This window comes from Tauraco erythrolophus, chromosome 11 (genome assembly GCF_009769465.1).
Source record: "Tauraco erythrolophus isolate bTauEry1 chromosome 11, bTauEry1.pri, whole genome shotgun sequence".
NCBI lineage: Eukaryota > Metazoa > Chordata > Aves > Musophagiformes > Musophagidae > Tauraco > Tauraco erythrolophus.
In genome coordinates, this window is record NC_141475.1 from 3,006,706 (window position 1) to 3,024,143 (window position 17,438).

The 17,438-nt window shown below is 44.2% G+C and overlaps 1 protein-coding gene across 2 annotated transcripts in view; it reads right to left on the reverse strand.

The window, feature by feature from the left end:
* The window catches only part of VPS8 (VPS8 subunit of CORVET complex), an 81,789-nt gene that overhangs the window by 43,467 nt on the left and 20,884 nt on the right, over window positions 1-17,438 (reverse strand). For both annotated transcript variants that reach the window (XM_086618736.1, XM_086618737.1), the window contains exons 13-27: window positions 16,530-16,610; window positions 15,346-15,516; window positions 13,091-13,165; window positions 12,400-12,435; window positions 10,084-10,174; window positions 8,919-8,965; window positions 7,939-8,028; window positions 7,493-7,539; window positions 6,755-6,977; window positions 5,719-5,808; window positions 4,399-4,450; window positions 4,079-4,121; window positions 3,229-3,301; window positions 1,678-1,797; window positions 1,014-1,085 (exon numbers count right to left, since the gene is read on the reverse strand). In XM_086618736.1, coding sequence (XP_086474862.1) covers window positions 1,014-1,085; window positions 1,678-1,797; window positions 3,229-3,301; window positions 4,079-4,121; window positions 4,399-4,450; window positions 5,719-5,808; window positions 6,755-6,977; window positions 7,493-7,539; window positions 7,939-8,028; window positions 8,919-8,965; window positions 10,084-10,174; window positions 12,400-12,435; window positions 13,091-13,165; window positions 15,346-15,516; window positions 16,530-16,610 — 1,311 coding nt within the window. The remainder of the gene's footprint in view (window positions 1-1,013; window positions 1,086-1,677; window positions 1,798-3,228; window positions 3,302-4,078; window positions 4,122-4,398; window positions 4,451-5,718; window positions 5,809-6,754; window positions 6,978-7,492; window positions 7,540-7,938; window positions 8,029-8,918; window positions 8,966-10,083; window positions 10,175-12,399; window positions 12,436-13,090; window positions 13,166-15,345; window positions 15,517-16,529; window positions 16,611-17,438) is intronic.

The window sequence follows — 17,438 nt, forward strand, 5'->3', positions numbered from 1 at the left end:
CGCGTGGCCAGCAGCACAGAGCAGGGCTGCAAAGGGCTCGATCCAGCCTACGCCGTGCCCCAGCAACACATCCCACAGCAGCTCGGCAACACAGCTGCAGCGTGCCACCTCCCGCTGACGGCAGCCAGAGACACAAAAAAGCATGGTCTAACCCCGAACAGGGCTCACATCCTTACAGCAACGCCCTGCTCAGCCAGGCTGACAAAAATTCCCCCCGCAGCAGCATTATCTGGGCCCCTCCAGCATGGCTGACTGCTGCAGCGCCGTCACCGAGCTCGCTCACTCACTGGTGCCCTTGCTCTTATCTGTCGACGCCGACAGCGGCGGGGAAGCGCTGCTTATGGCATGTTTGTACATAAACAGCTTCCCAGCGGAGTTACTCATCGTGAGCGCTGACGGCTCGGAAGGGGAAGGCAGCAGCAAAAGGTTTGGCAGCGACAGCTTTTCAGGAGAACGTTCACTGTTAAGGAACGCGGTCCGCAGACGACAAGCGGTTTCTAGAGCACCAGGCTGATAACTCTGACGTTCCTCTCCTCTCCCGTTTGCTAAAGATAGGCTTGTGGCTCGTGGCGTGTTACATCCCAAACACAGCATTTACAGACAGAGGGAGCAGGGGTTTATCAGACCAGCGTTGGCACCCCGCCAAGCGCAGGAATCCTGGGACATTTTTTTTCCTGTTCAGAAGGAATCGAACTGTGGAATCAATGAGAAGCAGACAAAAATAAACTGAACAGTGCAGAGAGGAGAAATCTGAAACCAAAGTACAACCCAGGTGAAATCACAGACAGGAAAGGAGACCTCTCTGCCACCGCATTTAATGCACACGAAGTGTTACTTCCAAACATCCGACAGCCTTGGCTGAGGTGAATCCACCACTCCAGCCCACCACCTTCTCAGAGGTGTCATCCAGGGCAGGACTGGAAAGACCTCACCCAAATCACGGGCTTTACTGCACAGTGTTGTATATAATCCATCAGATGTAAACACAGAGGTTAATTTTCAGGCACACTCACTTTCAGAAGTATGTCCACGATTCTCTGTTGATATTCCACAGCTTGCTTGTCATTCTTAAAGTCTTCAAAAGTCTGCATGAGGCAAAACACTGACACCTTGAGAAGAATGCTCTCCACTGCCAACCCCAGAAATACAAGCAAACACAAAGCAGTGGCCGTATCACAAAGCTGACAATGCTTTTAAGCCCTTTCTGTGCATCAGAAAAGGCAGCAGGTTCCAAGACACAATTTGTTTTTTCGTAACTATCAAAACGTAACTACTCATATATTCCGGTAAAAGTGACAGGTTCAAACAGACCGAGGACATTCAAGAAACTTGGAAAGGAAGAAAGATGATCTTTATGCAGGAGAAAGATGTAGGTACTGAAACACTCCTTACAAATACATTCTTCTTGTTTTACTTGTGCTTTGAAGATGGCCTCTATTACCACCGTATAATGTCACGTTCATCAATTTATATTTAAGGACATAAAGGACTATTCACATCTCCTCTGATATCTTATAGAACACACATCAAAACTGTTCCTGCACCAAGCCAGTAACTGCTGGTTTAGATAAAGCATGAACTTTTTCACGGGAATCTTACAGATCATGCAACCATGACACAGACAGTGGGAGAACGGGCGCTGCATTTTCCTCTTGGAGGAGATCAGCGATCTCTTACCAGAGCAAGAACATTAAGGAATTCCCGAGTGTCGAAGTGCAGCAAGGTACGGACATAAGGGTAGACCTCTTCATCCACAGATCCCTCAGTTGAATGCAGCCGGATGAGAAATTCAAAGACCTGCAATGAAAATTCAAACAAGCACTGCAGACTTCCGATGGATTTCAGATAACTGATAGCACAGCACACGAGAAAGCAGCAGCGTGACCTGCTTTGCACTAAGCTTTAAAGCATCTTAGGACTCCGTCAGCGTTCTTACTTGAGTGATGTTTTCTGCTGCTTGTTAGCAGGAGAAAAATTCCCCTCCTTAGACTCACCAACCAATTTAAGATCAAGCAAAATTTAAGATCAAGCGAAAAATCAAGGCTTACACTTGCAGACCAAAGCGTGTGAAATTAGGTAACTCCCTCCCCTTCCTGGCAGCTCTCGGCAGAAGCTGTGCAGCTCCTCCTTATCCAGGGCACAGCTCCTCTCCTTGCCAGCAGTTCCTTTGGGAATAGTCAGTCAATCTGCCCCCTCGCTTTGAGGCATGAAGCTTTTAGCACTGCAAAAAACTGACTTGGGTGCCATTCAACTTCGTAGCTCATCCACTGCCTTTCTAGTTCCTGAAATTTGAGCACGTCTTTCAAAACGAAGGTCAATCCCTTTGGTTGGACCACTGACAGAGGTGTCCAGGCCCTCCCAGGGAACGAAGAGGGCAGCAGCAGCTCCGGCTGTCTCAAACACGTTCACACCAAACGTGGCTACCAGCAGAAGGAGAGCACTGGCAGGCTGGCCAGCGCTCGCGAGTATGCGTTCAGATGCACACTGGGATCCCATGGAGAACTGACAGGCAACAGTCTCCCAGCCATCCTCAGGAAACGCCACATTCTCTCATTTACACCTATTCCGAGTTAATTTTCCTGTCCCCACAGCGGCAGTGAAGCCAGGAGGAGTTAGCAGCTTGACTTTCAGACCTACAGCCTTCTTGGTTGGCCTCCTTGAACCTGATACCCACCTGCCAGCTAGGAACTCTTCAGAAAAACAAAACAAAACCCCAGACTGTAGCTAGAGTGGATTGAAGTATCCAGACAGAAAGGTGTTACTTCAGCCAAGCTCTCAGGAACACTATCAGAGGTCATAAAAAGGAGAGGCTGATGGCTCCTCCCCAGCTGCTCTTACTTGCATTTGAAAATAGGGAAGATCCTTGTATTTTTGACACATCATAGTCAAGTTTAGAAAGAAGACACATCTACAAATCTCTGGTAACTTTGTGGTAAATAATAAGGAAAAAAAAAAAAATCAATCACAATTAGTGCCACTGAGAACTGCATGCTGCCGCATCCCAATTTACAGCTGAAAGAAAAATATTAAGTTTAAATGTTCAGATTGCAACAACTGTTTGATTTCATTCTTTAAAAACTTATTTGGTATTTACAGTGGTATATACTCGTATCACAAGGATACAGCTGTCAGACTGATAGGAGTTTTCTATCAGAAACCTATGAAATAAGACGTACGCGGCTTCTAAAAACACCATATGGGAAAGTTTCCTTCCAAAAGGCTGCTCACCTGATTTTTAACCAAAGGTACCAGATCTTCAGGAATATCACCCAATGGATATGCACGACCTGCCAAGCAGCAGCTACAGAAAAGGCGGGAAAGGCGTTTTTTAATACCACCTGACATTAAATAGGTCAAGGAGGACATTTTATTTTTCGAGTTAGTTTTCAGGATGCTCTTAAAACAAGGCAAACGCATTTATTTTGTAAATCATGAAAGCAAGCATTGCAGACAGCACTGCTCTTAACACACAATAAGCCAATGCACTGCATGAATTTGCATTTGAGCTATGTCATTCCACAGCAGAAAAGTAACGGGAAAGGCAGTATTTCTCACAAAAATCTTTTCTCCTGCATTTTAGGAAGCAGTAATGTAGAATTTTATATTCACAATCTTCAAGAGATTCTAGAAAGAGGAACTTGCTAATTAATCACTACTGTGCAGTCTCAAACGACCTCCTGCAAACGATAGGCAACAGAGCAAGCAGCAACCAAGCACAGCTATCCCAAAGGCATGGCAGGAAGAGCTAAAATCCAGCTTTTCAGGCTACAGAGTCCTTGTTCAAGGAGCAGTGTCACACTCAGGATGAAGCACTCTAACCAAATTCTAAAGACAAAGACATGGTCTTGGCATATCAGCAGTAACTCGAGCTCTAAGTGTCCAACTTTATCCTAGCTGTCCACTCCCATGACGTGTAACAAGAAGTCATCGTAGCCTTAAGTCAGCTGTACAACGCAGCCATTGCTATTTTATGCAGTCTCTCAGACCTTGAAACACTACAAGGTTATGCAACTGCAGCGAGTTAAAAACCTGGTGCCACCACCAGGCACCACCACACACGCTTTCCGAAGGACCTTACCTTATATATACAAGCAGCTTGTTGCCCATTACCACCTGCTCATCTACGAAACAAAAATTATTTGTCACCTTTTCTTCACAAGACAACACACAGAGATGCAATTCGTTTTCCTAGCTGCTAGCAAACCATCTCATGGGACATGCATCCACAGTAAGGAAAGCAGCTTTGCACACAATAAATGGCACTTGAGCACATTTCTCATTTCCAAGACCCTATTTGGTATCTATTTCCCTTTTGCATCCCTCTGTTGGAAGTGACTAGAGATGTTCGAAACGTCAAATATCAAAACTAGAAACCCTTAAAGGGAAAGAATTCTGTACCTGTGAGAGACTTCCCAGCATTCAGTGGAGGAGCAATGACTTTGAACAGCTTCTGTAACAAGAAAGCAGGCAGTGCTCAAGCAGCTGGAAAAGCTCCAAGCAAAGAATCTGCATGGTTTTAAAGCAGAGATCACTGGAGCATCTTCCCCACAGAACCTCTGTTTTCTCACCATATATTACAATTAAAAGGCACAGAGGACACCAAGATGTGGCAAAGGATGCTTTTCCCAGCTGATGTTACGACATGTGAAAAACCAGCAGACATTCACCCTACCTAGCAGGGTCACCAGAGAGCCTTTAGTTTGGATACGTAGAACGAGGCCTCATCTAAATACTTAGCACAAGAAAGCAGAAGTTATTTGTACAGCTAGTGCTAAGTTTCCAGAAGACCTTTTTAAAATCATGAACACCTAAAGAGTCTCCTTCCTGAGAAAAACCAAATGAGATGATAACCACTAAAACTGGGCAGTTTAAGATTTTCACCCTCAAATAGACCCAGCTCTTGATTTTAGCACCACTGAGAAAACACCAGCAGTGCTTCCATAATGAAACATCTTGATGTTATAGCTATAGGCTTCAAGATCACCTGGGATATCAGGCACACCTTCAGGGTTACCAGGAGCAGCATCGCCAGGGCCTTCAGTTACAGCACTACATTGAGTGCCGTGCTTACTGTTGATAGACCCCACCCAAGCGCCAAGAACAAAGCCTGCCTCAACACAAGGACTGTTTCTAGCCTTTCTTCTGGATTTTGTACATAGGTGAGTTCACCCTTTGTTTCCATCACTCTAATACATCTCAATATACCACCGTGTCAGCAGAAGAACAGTAGGAAGGAAAAAAAAGCATGAGGTGTTCATAGAACCTCACGCCTACACCCCATTAATCTCACTGTACAGAAAGCTGATGCCTTCTCAGCACGGCACGGCACACGGGCCAGGCTCACCGCTGGCACCAAAGCTGTTAACAGATGGTTTTGCAACACGGTCTCCTTAAGTCATCATGTTATTCTCTTCTGCTGCGTTTGTTTTGTACTTGTTTTATTAACACGACTAAATTTCCTGCTCTAACTTTGCAGAGCATTGCTACCTCAGCAGGGAAACCTGTGTTTAAAAGCACAGTAATTACAAATTACTTTTCACCTCTGCCGCATCTAGTCAAATAAACCACATGTGATACAAGATTTCTCTCATGAAATGAGTAAGAACAAGTACACACACTGAAGGAGAAGATAATGCATTGGTTTGGAATGTTGTTTGTCAGAAGGACTGTGTGCTGAACACACAAAGAACAACTCACTGCACTGAGCATCTTCCCTACCTCCATGGGACTAATGAAGTCATTCATCCCACTGTTGTAGACGTAGATCATGGCATCGTAGAGATGGTTTTCCCAGCATAGAAGAACTACCTGCAAGGCAAACAAAGCACAACGTAGATAGACAGGTGCTCTTAGCTCACAGCTTTCTCATGCCCCAATCTCTCTGTCCTTGCACTTGCATCACCCAACAGTATGATTTAAAGCAGAATGAGAACTTCCACTTGCAGAATTAGCCTCTGCAAGGACCCCAAAGGGAGTATCCAGATTATTGCTCACGCAGCAAACACGGAATCTGTCTAGATTCTAACATTCATAACATGCATGACATTAAGGAATATTAAAAAAAAAAAAAATCAGTTCTGCAAAACCCTTGATTGCACTAGTTTGCCTTTTGGTTAGGTTAGTGAATCATCTTGTCAAGTTCCCAAGCAGTTGCCTCCTTGGAATGAAAAGCCCTACTGTGGGAATAAAAACTGGCCAAGGAAAACAGGACTACCCAGCAGGAACACCTCCTTGCTCCACTAACTTTGTCATGCAAGAGCAAGCACCTGAGCAGAGCAGGCTGGCAGGCACCAAACCGACAAACGCAACTCCAGGTTTTTGTGCCTCTGCAGCCTTTGGTGTTAGTTAAGGTACCCAAAACAGGAAAGACTGATCATGGATGTCACGCTCATCCCGACAGACTAGCAGTTTCCAACACATACAGCTGCTGGTGCATTGACATATGCCAGGACACAAACTGGGGGAAGCAAAACATGTTTATAGGAGAACGCGTGTTGCAGGATGGACACAGTCATGCTAAATAATTCCCACGTTCATTGAATTTGATGCCAGGGCCACAGGGCTAAGTTCTGTTACAAATCAGTGACCAAAAGGCATTAATGGTTTGGACTATGTAAGTCTTGTCTGTTGAAAGGTGGCACTTGTTTTCCACATGCTATGCTGTGCTTAAAAGCACAAGATGTTTGCATCAGCGACGAGGGGATGTTGTCATCATTCAGAGGAACTCAACGTGGTGTGCAGCGCAACAGCTCACCTGCTGTATGTCTAAGCTGGTGATATCCATATGCACAATGCAGGCTTCCAAGTTTTCCAACCTGTTCTTGTCTTGGAAGTGAAGCAGCAAGTCTTTCATCACTTGAGCTGTGATTCCCATCAGCTTATCACTTAAGATATATGGCTCCAAGCACTCCAGAAAGATGCCTTTAGCTACAGAATTCTCACTCATCTTATCATATATCTGGTTAAATAATAGATCCCTAGGAGGAAAGAAGTGTTTCATTATCAAATAATCTTATTAAAATCTCCTTACTTATCTACTTTCTGAGGGCTCCAAATTAAACTCCGTTTTCTCTGTATTTCTCAAACTCAGGACCTGAATGCCCCGTTCAGCTCCTGTACTGGTGCACGTTACAGGCAGCTGCACACAATAAATCAGCTATGGGTGCTGCAGCAAAAAAAGCTGCTGTTAGAGGGCAAACGATGACAGGAAAAGATCTATCAAGCCAGCTTCTTTCTTAAGGGGATGGTGTGGGGGAAACAGGGATTTTTCCCCTCAATACATCAACGAAAATTTAAGACCCATTTTTCTTTAAGTGCCGAGTACCCTGACTTTAGTGTAAGTTTTTAAGCATTCCTCTAAACTGTGACGTGATCTATGACACGACAATGATGTGGTAAGATTCCTCTAAACCATGGGATAGAGGAGACAGCACTCAGGACTACAGGGGCTGGTGGTCTGCCTTGGGAGACAGGCTTGCAAACTCAGACTTACGTGCGCTGGAGTAAGAGACAGTAATCCACTATGACAGGCACCACATCCTGCAGAAGAAACATGGAAAAAAAAGCTGTAGAGACTGGCAAAAATCCTGCCAAACAGCGTATCCTGCAGAGCACAAAACGCAGCCTGGCCAACACAGAGCAGAATCAATGAGTTATTTGAATCAGCTGGTAGTTGGCACAGTCACCGGTTTTCCCATATGCTGGTTCATATGGAGAACAACTCCAGTCACACTTCTGCAGAGGACGGAGGGTGTACGGGTTCTGCTCCACCTCCTCGCTGTCACTAAGTCCTGGTTTCATTACAGCACACACCAGAGGTGAGAGTTCAGCTGAACGACAGCAATATTTTTCAAAAATAGACAAGTAATTTTTGCAGCAAAGCAAAGTCTGACGGAAAAATTCCAAAGATCTATACAAGAGCTCTCTGGAGCACCATACCTGAAAATGCTGTTCCATAACCTGGATTTTCCCTTGGTCAGGACATTTCTTCAAAGACCGATCAGCATAATGGAGAAGGATTTCAACCATCTGAATCACAATAAAAAAGAAAATCAATCCATTCTACGCCAGAGGCCTTACTTGGCAGCACATTTTATAGACTGATTGGAGGGCTGGCAGCGCTGTCAACTCTGCTGTCCCATTTTGGGAATGAACTACTGTAGGCAGGAAGGAGAAGAGGGAAGAGGCTGCCAAGAGACAACAACAAGACATGGTGTAGAAGTGACCCAGAGGGTTACCGAAGACCTACGCTGACTTCAACTGACTGAGAAAGTGGGCAGCCAATCTACCAGCAAATTTTCAGGCCGATGAACGCATCCTGAAGCATAAGCCTCATCTGGGCCATGTTTTTTTCCCAAAGCTTAAGTTATAGTATGTTAAATAGCAGAACTTATTTACCTGCAAATAGAATATACATGAAGAACAAAGTGCAGCTGAACAATTACTGCAATAACTGTGTATTTTAAACACACCCTTCCCAGAAAAAGGTTTCTGTAACAACTGAACAAGATCAATTGAAGCATTTATTCTGCGTCCATGTCTACGTGGAACAAAGTTTCCATCCTGAGAGTCGACAAGTTACATACTGATAGACACTTGCCAAATTAAAAGGTCAGGAAACTCTGCAGTTACCTACAAAAGGGTTTCTCTCCACTGTGGGGGGACCAGAGATCTCAAGGCCGGGATGATAATGTCACGTTTTGATTTTCTAATGCTGCAGATTTTGTCCCCACCTTTACCCAAAAGGTATTTCCAAGTCTCTTCTAAAATCCTGCTCACAATCTTAGCAAGAGAGGCACATGCCACACATTCTAAAGTTAGTTGGATTAACTTCTGGAGGACAGAAGCCCTTCCTTCCAGGAACACAGTATCACATCAGCACACACGAAAATCCAGTTAGGAAGAGATCAGTGACTCACTCTGTCTGCAATGACTGCTTTCCGCTTGCTCGTGTCCCCAGACAAGCCTACAAAGAATGAGAGGGGGGGAAAAAAAAATAATGAAGCTTTTCTCATCTAAGCTGCCAGTGGAAATATAAAAAATGCTACAGTTTAGATGCTAACACCACTGCCTTTGAGATGCAGAGGTCAGGATATCTAAACACACAATTTTATGTTCTACTTTTAGCCCAGTCTTCTTCTGAAGTGCTTATTCTCCCAATGTAAAGACTGTTCCAGCACAGGAATGGCAAGAACAGATCTGAGTGCTGTTTAACATTGGGAGAACCATTAATGCAGGGCTGTCAAAGACTGTGTACGTGAGGGTAATTGCTGGAGGATGCCTTGATGTAAAGACGCTGAATTGAGTGCAGTATAAGGGAAAACAATTCTTAAATGACAACTCAAAAAGACAGTAATTCTTTGAATACTGAAAAACTATCTGCTTAATTGCATTATATCCATGCATTAAAACGAGACACATCTTCATATACTAGCAATTTCACAGCAGGAGGATTCTCTTATCCCGAGAACTTGAGTCTCATCTGTCAAAAGCTATTTGCTGAAAAGTCAATGTGTCTAGTCCAAATCAGACAGTTCAAGTGGCAGTTTTTGGCATAAACAGCACGTTATTCATAAAAATCTAAGTGCTCACAAAACATCCTCCTTCAGAGGAAATACGGTGCCAAAACCCAGCAGTTCTTTCAGTCAGTTATATAGTCAGAGGAGACCTGAATGAAAGTACCTGCTTGGCAGAGCTGACAGAACATCACACTGAAAATTACCTACAGGTCAGGCATGACCTTCAGGAATATTTTAGCAAGCTAGATATTCAAACACCTGGATCCACCTCCTTCATGGCCAAGTGACAACAGATAGGAGTCACAACACAGACCAAGTCTGATCTTCATCTGAAAACAGCAGGCTGCTAAAGAGACTACGACTCAAAAAATAAAATCAAACTAATCCACATAAAGGTGTTTTTTCTGCCAAACCCAAAGCAGCACATCCTACTTTCCCTTCTTCAATTAAATTCTCTTCCTCCTCACTCAAAAAAGTGATTTCTGTACAAGCATAGGTTTAAAACCTTCCCTACCAGTTTCAATAAAAAAAAAACAACAACCACCAAGCTCAAACCCAAACTTACCTACTACAGCCTTTGCTTTACCTTCATAAAAAGACCAAGCTAGAGCCAGGGCATCAGTGAGACGCTCTTGTTTCAGAAGGTGGTCAACTCTCTAAAATAAAAATATTGGACCTTAGTATTACAGAAAAGATCATCTCCTTCCATTTAAGATCAGCATTTCCCAGTAGTGGGTCATGATCCCTGACAGCAAGGGGACAAGAAACCTCAGAAACTCTCAACATATTGCAGTACAGGACAGTATCTCAAAAAGATTCTCTCATACCTACATTATCTGCCGGACAGTTAAAAAAAGACTAAGAAACGTCAAGCCCCAGTACTCAAGTTCCTGTGGGCTACATTTTAGGTCAAATGCTTGATGGATGGAGACCCACAGTATCAGCCAGTGTCTGCAATCACAAGGAATAAAAATTTTCCATTCCCCACCCTTGCCTCATCACTTAGAGCACAACAAAAAAAACCACTCTGCCATGTTTTCAGCATACAGGTGTACTCATCCTACCCTTTATTTTCTCCTGAGCCCACAGTCAACAAGGATTGAAGCAGATCACAAGTATTTCCTGCTTTAAGGAATTACCAGCACACAGGTCGAGCACCACTAATCTTGGTACGTTAGGTCAAAACATTAAAGTATTGTTTGAGAAGAGAGAGATTCCGGGTCTCAGACCACCATTCTGTACTGCAGCAAGAATCGACTCTCAGCTTCACACCCTAATCCTCCCTCAATTCAACTCCTGAGTAAGTTCCCTACAATAAAGAGGCCTGCAGCACAACAGAAACCACTCAGTAATTTAGAAGCAGGTTGGCTCAGAGCAGGTAAGTTGCGATTGGCTTCTGAATTCCAGGAAAAATAGTACATGAAATCAGAGGTCAAAGCAAGACTTCTCATTAACAGTTTACTAAACCAAAGTCAGTAGTGAATGGCTGGAGGGAAAACTAGCAAAGGGAAGTGATCTTAGTAACTAAAAGCAGCAATAGCATAAAAGCTCAACCCTTTATTAAAGGTCCTGTATTATACAGCATCACACGGAGAAGCTTATAATCATGGATGAGCACAAGAGCCATAAAGCAGGTAGGAGGAAAAATGGTGAAGGTCACCGCTTAAAGGAGAAATGTGAGATTGGAAAGAAATTACTAATGGAGTTCCTTGAGAATCAGCCTTGAAGCCCCCTTCTACATAACAAATTGGTCAACTAACTTGGCATAAGCTGAACTCACTAATGAAATTTGCTGATGACTAACTGTCAACATGTGATGTGAGACAGCAGACCAGAAGGACAATAGGACTGCCTCTAAAGCTGGGTCATACAAGTATGATGCAATCCAATGGTACAAGCAACTTCCAGCAGAAATAAGAGTTTGGCTATGGAGTACTGGTGAATCTCCAGAGTGCTACAAGCCATTGACATCATGTAGCCAAAGGAACAGCAAAATGAGACCCAAGGATGCACGAGGAACAACATATCTAGTAGAGACAGTGAAGAAGAGGTGACATTGTGCATGGCATTTGTAAGACCCAGAGTAATATACACCAAAGTATTTACCCCTGTTCAAGAAACTGAGCACAAAGGAGGTGCAGAGAACAGTGTCTATGAAAAAAGAAAGGAATGAGAAGGTAATCTTCCAAGAGGATGATGAACGAGCCTTGCTTAGCCTTGCAAAACAAAGTTTGAGAGAGAACATGCATACACTGAATAAGCATACTGCCAAGTGATGATCCAGAAAGGAAAAGTTGCTGTTTAACTCTAGGGAAAAGAACAGCACAGGAACAAATAGACATGAATAGATCACTAACAACTTTGGTGTGGAAACCGATAGGGTTTCAGCCGTCAGAGAAATGATGTTCCAAAAAACTCTTCTACCAACAGAAACAAGGATATAAAATCCAATTAACTTTCTAAATAGTCTTTGATGGACTTTATGATGTAGCTCCTGCAGTAGCTGCAGACAAAACACAGTGAAGCAGATTTCCTTCCACTCCTGTATGCTCACCTGGCAGATACGAGACTTACACTTAAACAGTCCTCCGAAGTCGTACACTGCACCAACTCTACCTTGTTAACAGAAGCTGAAGCATGGCAATACCTTATGACTTGCTTGGGAGAACAGGGTCTCCATTCAGCCTGCAAGTTTATGCAAACAGGAGTCCCATAGCATCCCGCCACGGAAGGCATGTACCTGCGGTGCTGGCTGTGCATAGCAATCAGGGATCCTGGATCCCGTGCTCGGAACGTGCTTCACAAATGCTCCCTCCCTCCTCTCAAGCTATATTTAAGCAAGTTGAACCTAAGCAGCTGTACAGTTTTCCTCTCAACGTACCTCTCTCCAGCTTCTCAATGTCATGACGTGAACAGACTAGAAAAGGAAAAAAAAATTATTTACTCACAGTTGCTTATGCAGCCTGTGGTGTCCCACAGACCCACCAGAGCACGCTGGTACAGATGAAGCTAAGTAAAGCAACCCTCAAGCTTGGCATGGCAGGAATAAATTGGATGTTTCTATTTAACAGGAAATATTCTTTACACGGCCTTGCAAGCCATCTGCTCCAAGATACCATCCCTCACTACTTCCATATGCCATCCTATACGCCACCTCTCCTTGCCTTCTCACAGGCAGCCTGGAAGGCAGGACAGGAAAAGCGAATAGGATACTCCTTTTATCATTCCATGCAATAGAGTCTAGTCTTCCTTGCTGACTTATTTTCTTCTGTTTACTCACTAGCACTTTTAGGACAGAGAAGTTGAAGCTTAGAACAGAGGAGATGCCAGTAAAGTAATGCTAAGTCTACCCTGAAGCAGCATGAACCAGGATACTGTGAAATTATTACGTCTTTCTTAGCCCATACCTTGGCTAAGACCAATTTATTGCACGTATCTTGGATCCCACTACGTAAGTGCACAAAGAACCCAACCCTGATTCACATCTCCATAGAAAAATTGCCCTTCTCCAGAAGATAAGCTACCATCAACAGTGAATGCTCTGTATTTTTATTAAAAACTCCCCAATTTACCTTCGTTCCCAGGTAAAAGATCTGACCACCACAGCTGCTGATGGACTGATAACAAGCTTTCTCTCCAACCAACGCCTACAGGGAGAAAAACGACACGCAAGTAAAACTGCTGTTTATTTTTGTAAAACTTCCCAAGAAACATATACATGAACTTTAGAGATGCTTTGTAATTAATAAATTAAAATGAGGACTGGGAGAGACACCGCAGATTGCTGGGCAGCAGTAAGTAAAAAAAGCTTTGCTGTCACTCCTTCCTGCTTGTGAGGGCAGCCTGAAGTGCTGCTGAGCTCCGGCTGCCCAGAAAACACGCGGGAGCCATAAGGACTCCCGAGCAGTGCTCTGTGTCTGTCCTCAGATGCAGAAGAAGTTAGGAGGGCTCTTTCCTTGCCATCTGCTTCTTCACAAATCTTCATGAGCAAACGTGTAGGAGACACAGATGGAAAGAATACTGTTGAAGGGAGAGTTGCTACAACAGCAGTTTGAATGCCAGTAACGAGCGTTCAAAAAGCTGAATACGGGCACATCTGCACTGGGAGAAATGGAGGATCACATCAAACTCAGAGATTTCACCACAGTGCACGGGCAGTGCTTGCTTCCCGCTCTGCTGCACAGGTACACAGGCTAGAGCTGTTTGCCCCGGGCTTTTCTCAGCCTGGCCAGGTAGGGAAGTTCCTGGATCTCTTCCCACTGCTGAAAAAGGTGTCCGTTCCAGGGACTGTCATAATAACACTTCGACCTGCTCAGCACAGAACCTAAGGCTGAGGTAGCTGATATTCCCTGCGTCTTTCTCCAGATGCTGCAGGAGAAGAACGGGATCTGACAGTCTTCATCCCCAAACCCAGGCATCTCTGAAACCAGAATATCTCCTACAGGATTAGCAGCCTCATCTAAGATTTGCCTTCCAGAGTGTCTGCAGAACTAACACAGGAAAACGTATGTTTCTGATCCTCTGAGCCATGGAAAAAAAAAAAAATAGTTTCCCATCAGAAGTTATCCTTGACTCAATTGCTCTGGAATAGGTTGTCTTGTAACTCCTACTGAAATGCAGGGAGAGACTACCTGTTTCATACCCTCAGTATTCATAGAATCATAGAATGGTTAGGGCTGGAAGGGACCTTCAAAGGTCATCTAGTCCAACCCCCCTGCAAGGAACAGGGATATCTCCAACTAGATCAGGTTGCTCAGGGCCTCGTCCAACCTGGCCTTGAACGTCTCCAGGGATGGAGCATCCACCACCTCTCTAGGCAACCTGTTCCAGTGTTCTACAACTCTCATGGTAAAAAATTTTTTCCTAATATCCAACCTGAATCTACCTCCCTCTATTTTAAAACCATTACCCCTTGTCCTATCACAACTGGCCCTCCTGAACAGCCTCTCCCCATCTTTCCTGTAGGCCCCCTTGAGGTACTGGAAGACCGCTATAAGGTCACCCCGGAGCCTCCTCTTCCTCAGGCTGAACAGCCCCAACTCTTTCAGCCTGTCCTCATAGGAAAGGTGCTCCTATTCCAAAATGGTGTTACAGACTTCCGATGTCATCCGTCACTTGCAGTCTGGGGATTAAGTGGGGGTCTTTTCTAGACGCACAGCTGCATTTTAACAGCCAGCACTCATTTGGGCCCACCAGTTTTTCAAGCCACATGTCTCTGGCTTTGATGGTAATCACCAGAAGTACTCACAGGACACCGCGGAGTTTCTGGAATTGAGTGAAAGGCTCCAAATAATGACATATCCTAGCAAGAAGAGCTCACACACCACCTTAGTGCCAACCCTCAGCTATGTTCTGTGAGGTTGTGCCTGGCAATCCCAGATCACATGGCAGGCAGTACATCAGCTACCTTGACTAGACTCTACGTTCTGACTCTATCTTCCTCAGTAGGCATCTGCAGCAGAAGGAACGACAGCAATGCTGGCGGTGTGAAGTCGTTTGGGCCATCAAGTCTGACAGGACTATAGCAGAACAGGAACTGAATCATCCAGCTGTGGCATTTCAGAACCCTCAGGCTCGCTCTGGTGAAGCACTGGGAGGCTTGAATGCAAGGATGGAAGGTCTTTTCCTACACACACTCTTGGCAAACTCTTTCCAAAAATAGAGAAACTGATATTCTACTGAAAGTGGTAACTTGTCCCACAACCATGGCTTTAAAAAAAACCCTCCACAATGCTATGGCAATACAAACACCATAAAAGCTCCAGGCTTCTGCTTAGGGTGTATCTGAAACAGAGTTGGCTAACACAAGCAGGTCGTTTGTGCCTACCAGGGCTTCACTGACGTTGCCCCCTGTAGCCAGCGATTTGAAGTGGCTGCTGTTGTAGACTAGCTGAACTTCTGAGATCTCTATGGTCTCCAGCTCCTCCTGTGTCTGACGATCTATAACATGCAGCTTCTCCACGCTGTCCAGAAGCACTGCTGTCCGTGAGTTTATCCACTGAAAAAGCAACGAATCGCAGATTTCAGCAATTAAGGACAACTATTCAGGTTCTGGCCATATCCCTGAGCATCAATACTAGAAGTTCCAGGATGGTTGGTAGCTTTGTTACTGTACACGGTCACTTCACAACAGCACCCATGCAAAACTCCAAAGGTAAAGACACGGAGACTCCTGGAGTATCAGCTTTAACACTGAGAAAAACTACAAGGAATCTTCTTCACAGAAAACACCTGTAGACAAACAGCAATCCACCAGAGTTCCTGTCCTCTTACACCTAGACTACAGCACCTGCAAATCTCTTAGGAGGTAAATATGGCATCAGGACACATTAAAACGAGAAACAGCACATCTAAGTTTAACTCAAAGCCTCTCATTCATGTTCTGTGGCTTCTACTTTTACGTTCAAAACCCTGCAAATAAAAAGGCTTTTTTCCGCTGCTTTTACAATTTTTTTTTTTTTTTTAAACAGTCACACATTGTTTGTTAACAACCTTCAAATTCCAGCTGATGTGGATGTCCATCTTGGTATTTTAGCCTTTCATGTTTTACTCACTGTATTCTGTAAATGCGTTTTACAGTTTAACAATTTTTTTTTTGTTGAAAGCATCAAAAAATAATGGTGTTTCAGCAAGCACTCATACATGGAAACACCAGAATTTTACTGATCCAATCACACAGAAGTTTGCATTCTTTTTAGTGAGAATAGAGAATAAAAATCCTTCTTGCCAGATTCTCTCCGGCTCTTGAGAAATATTTCCTCAACAAGGCTACCCCTTGAGACAGGGCAGTATGGTTGCCTCCATGCTACTAATTTTTTATCTTCTAGCCACTACTTGCCATTTCACTTGTGCTGGTTTTCCACCGAGTCCCAATTTCAAGGACATTTTCCATTAGTTAGCCCCAGAAAAACACAGCCAATGCCAATACTGCAGAGCTGGGGGCTGTTGAGGTGTATTTACAAGAAAACTAGTGCAAAAAAACCTTCACCATTCCATAGTATTGAGACTTACAGTAAAGTTGATGAGGTCATAGTGTAGATGAAGCTGCCTCTGCTTAGTGACATGTATCGCACCGGTATCATCTCTCTTTACCTGAAAGAGAAATCAGACAAGGCTGACTCAAACTCCAAGACTTTCTTCAGCTCAAACTCTCTGTTCCTGGAGGGCATCACCCCAACTCCAGGAGCACGGAGCTCCCCTCAAGACAAGCACACTGAGTGCACAGTAGCAGCACACGCTTCTCAAACTGAGCATAACGTCTCACTTTCATGTAAGTGAGGAAACAGAAGGCTCTGAGCAGAGAGCAGTAAAAATATTTGCCCTCCACTGGGTCAATTTTAAATCATTTATTTGTACTACAAGAGTTGTATGTCAAATAAGCTGGCACTACAAGTGTTCAAGGGATCGTTCCCCTCTGCCCTGCCTCACGTAGTATATAAGGCAATTCAGTTTCTAAAAGGGGGTGCAAACATCCAGTATTTGTACAGAGAGCACCAAAGAAGGTCTGATTCTCATTCACTGACTCCCAAGGGGCTCAGTCCCACCAGAACACTGAATTGAAGGGAGATGTTGCATGACAACTCCTGGTCAAGGGTCCTCTCTTGTCCCACGCAGGAACTACTGTACATTCTGCTTGTAAAAGTCAGAACTACAGAACGCTGATGAGAAACTGACTTTAATTCATTATCATTAAAAAAAGCGTTCTTCAAAGAAAAATAAGGATTTTTTACATTTTGACAATTTTAAGTACAGCAAGAGGGACCTGATATCAGGTAACAGCTGCTGTTCAGTAACCTACAAGCAGAGCAGCACCACTGGCCATAGCTGAGAGCTGAGTATCTGCTCAGAGAATCGTGCTATTGCATGCACAGACATCTCCAGCAAGACAGGCTTAAACATGCACTCTTTTCTTTCTCCCCA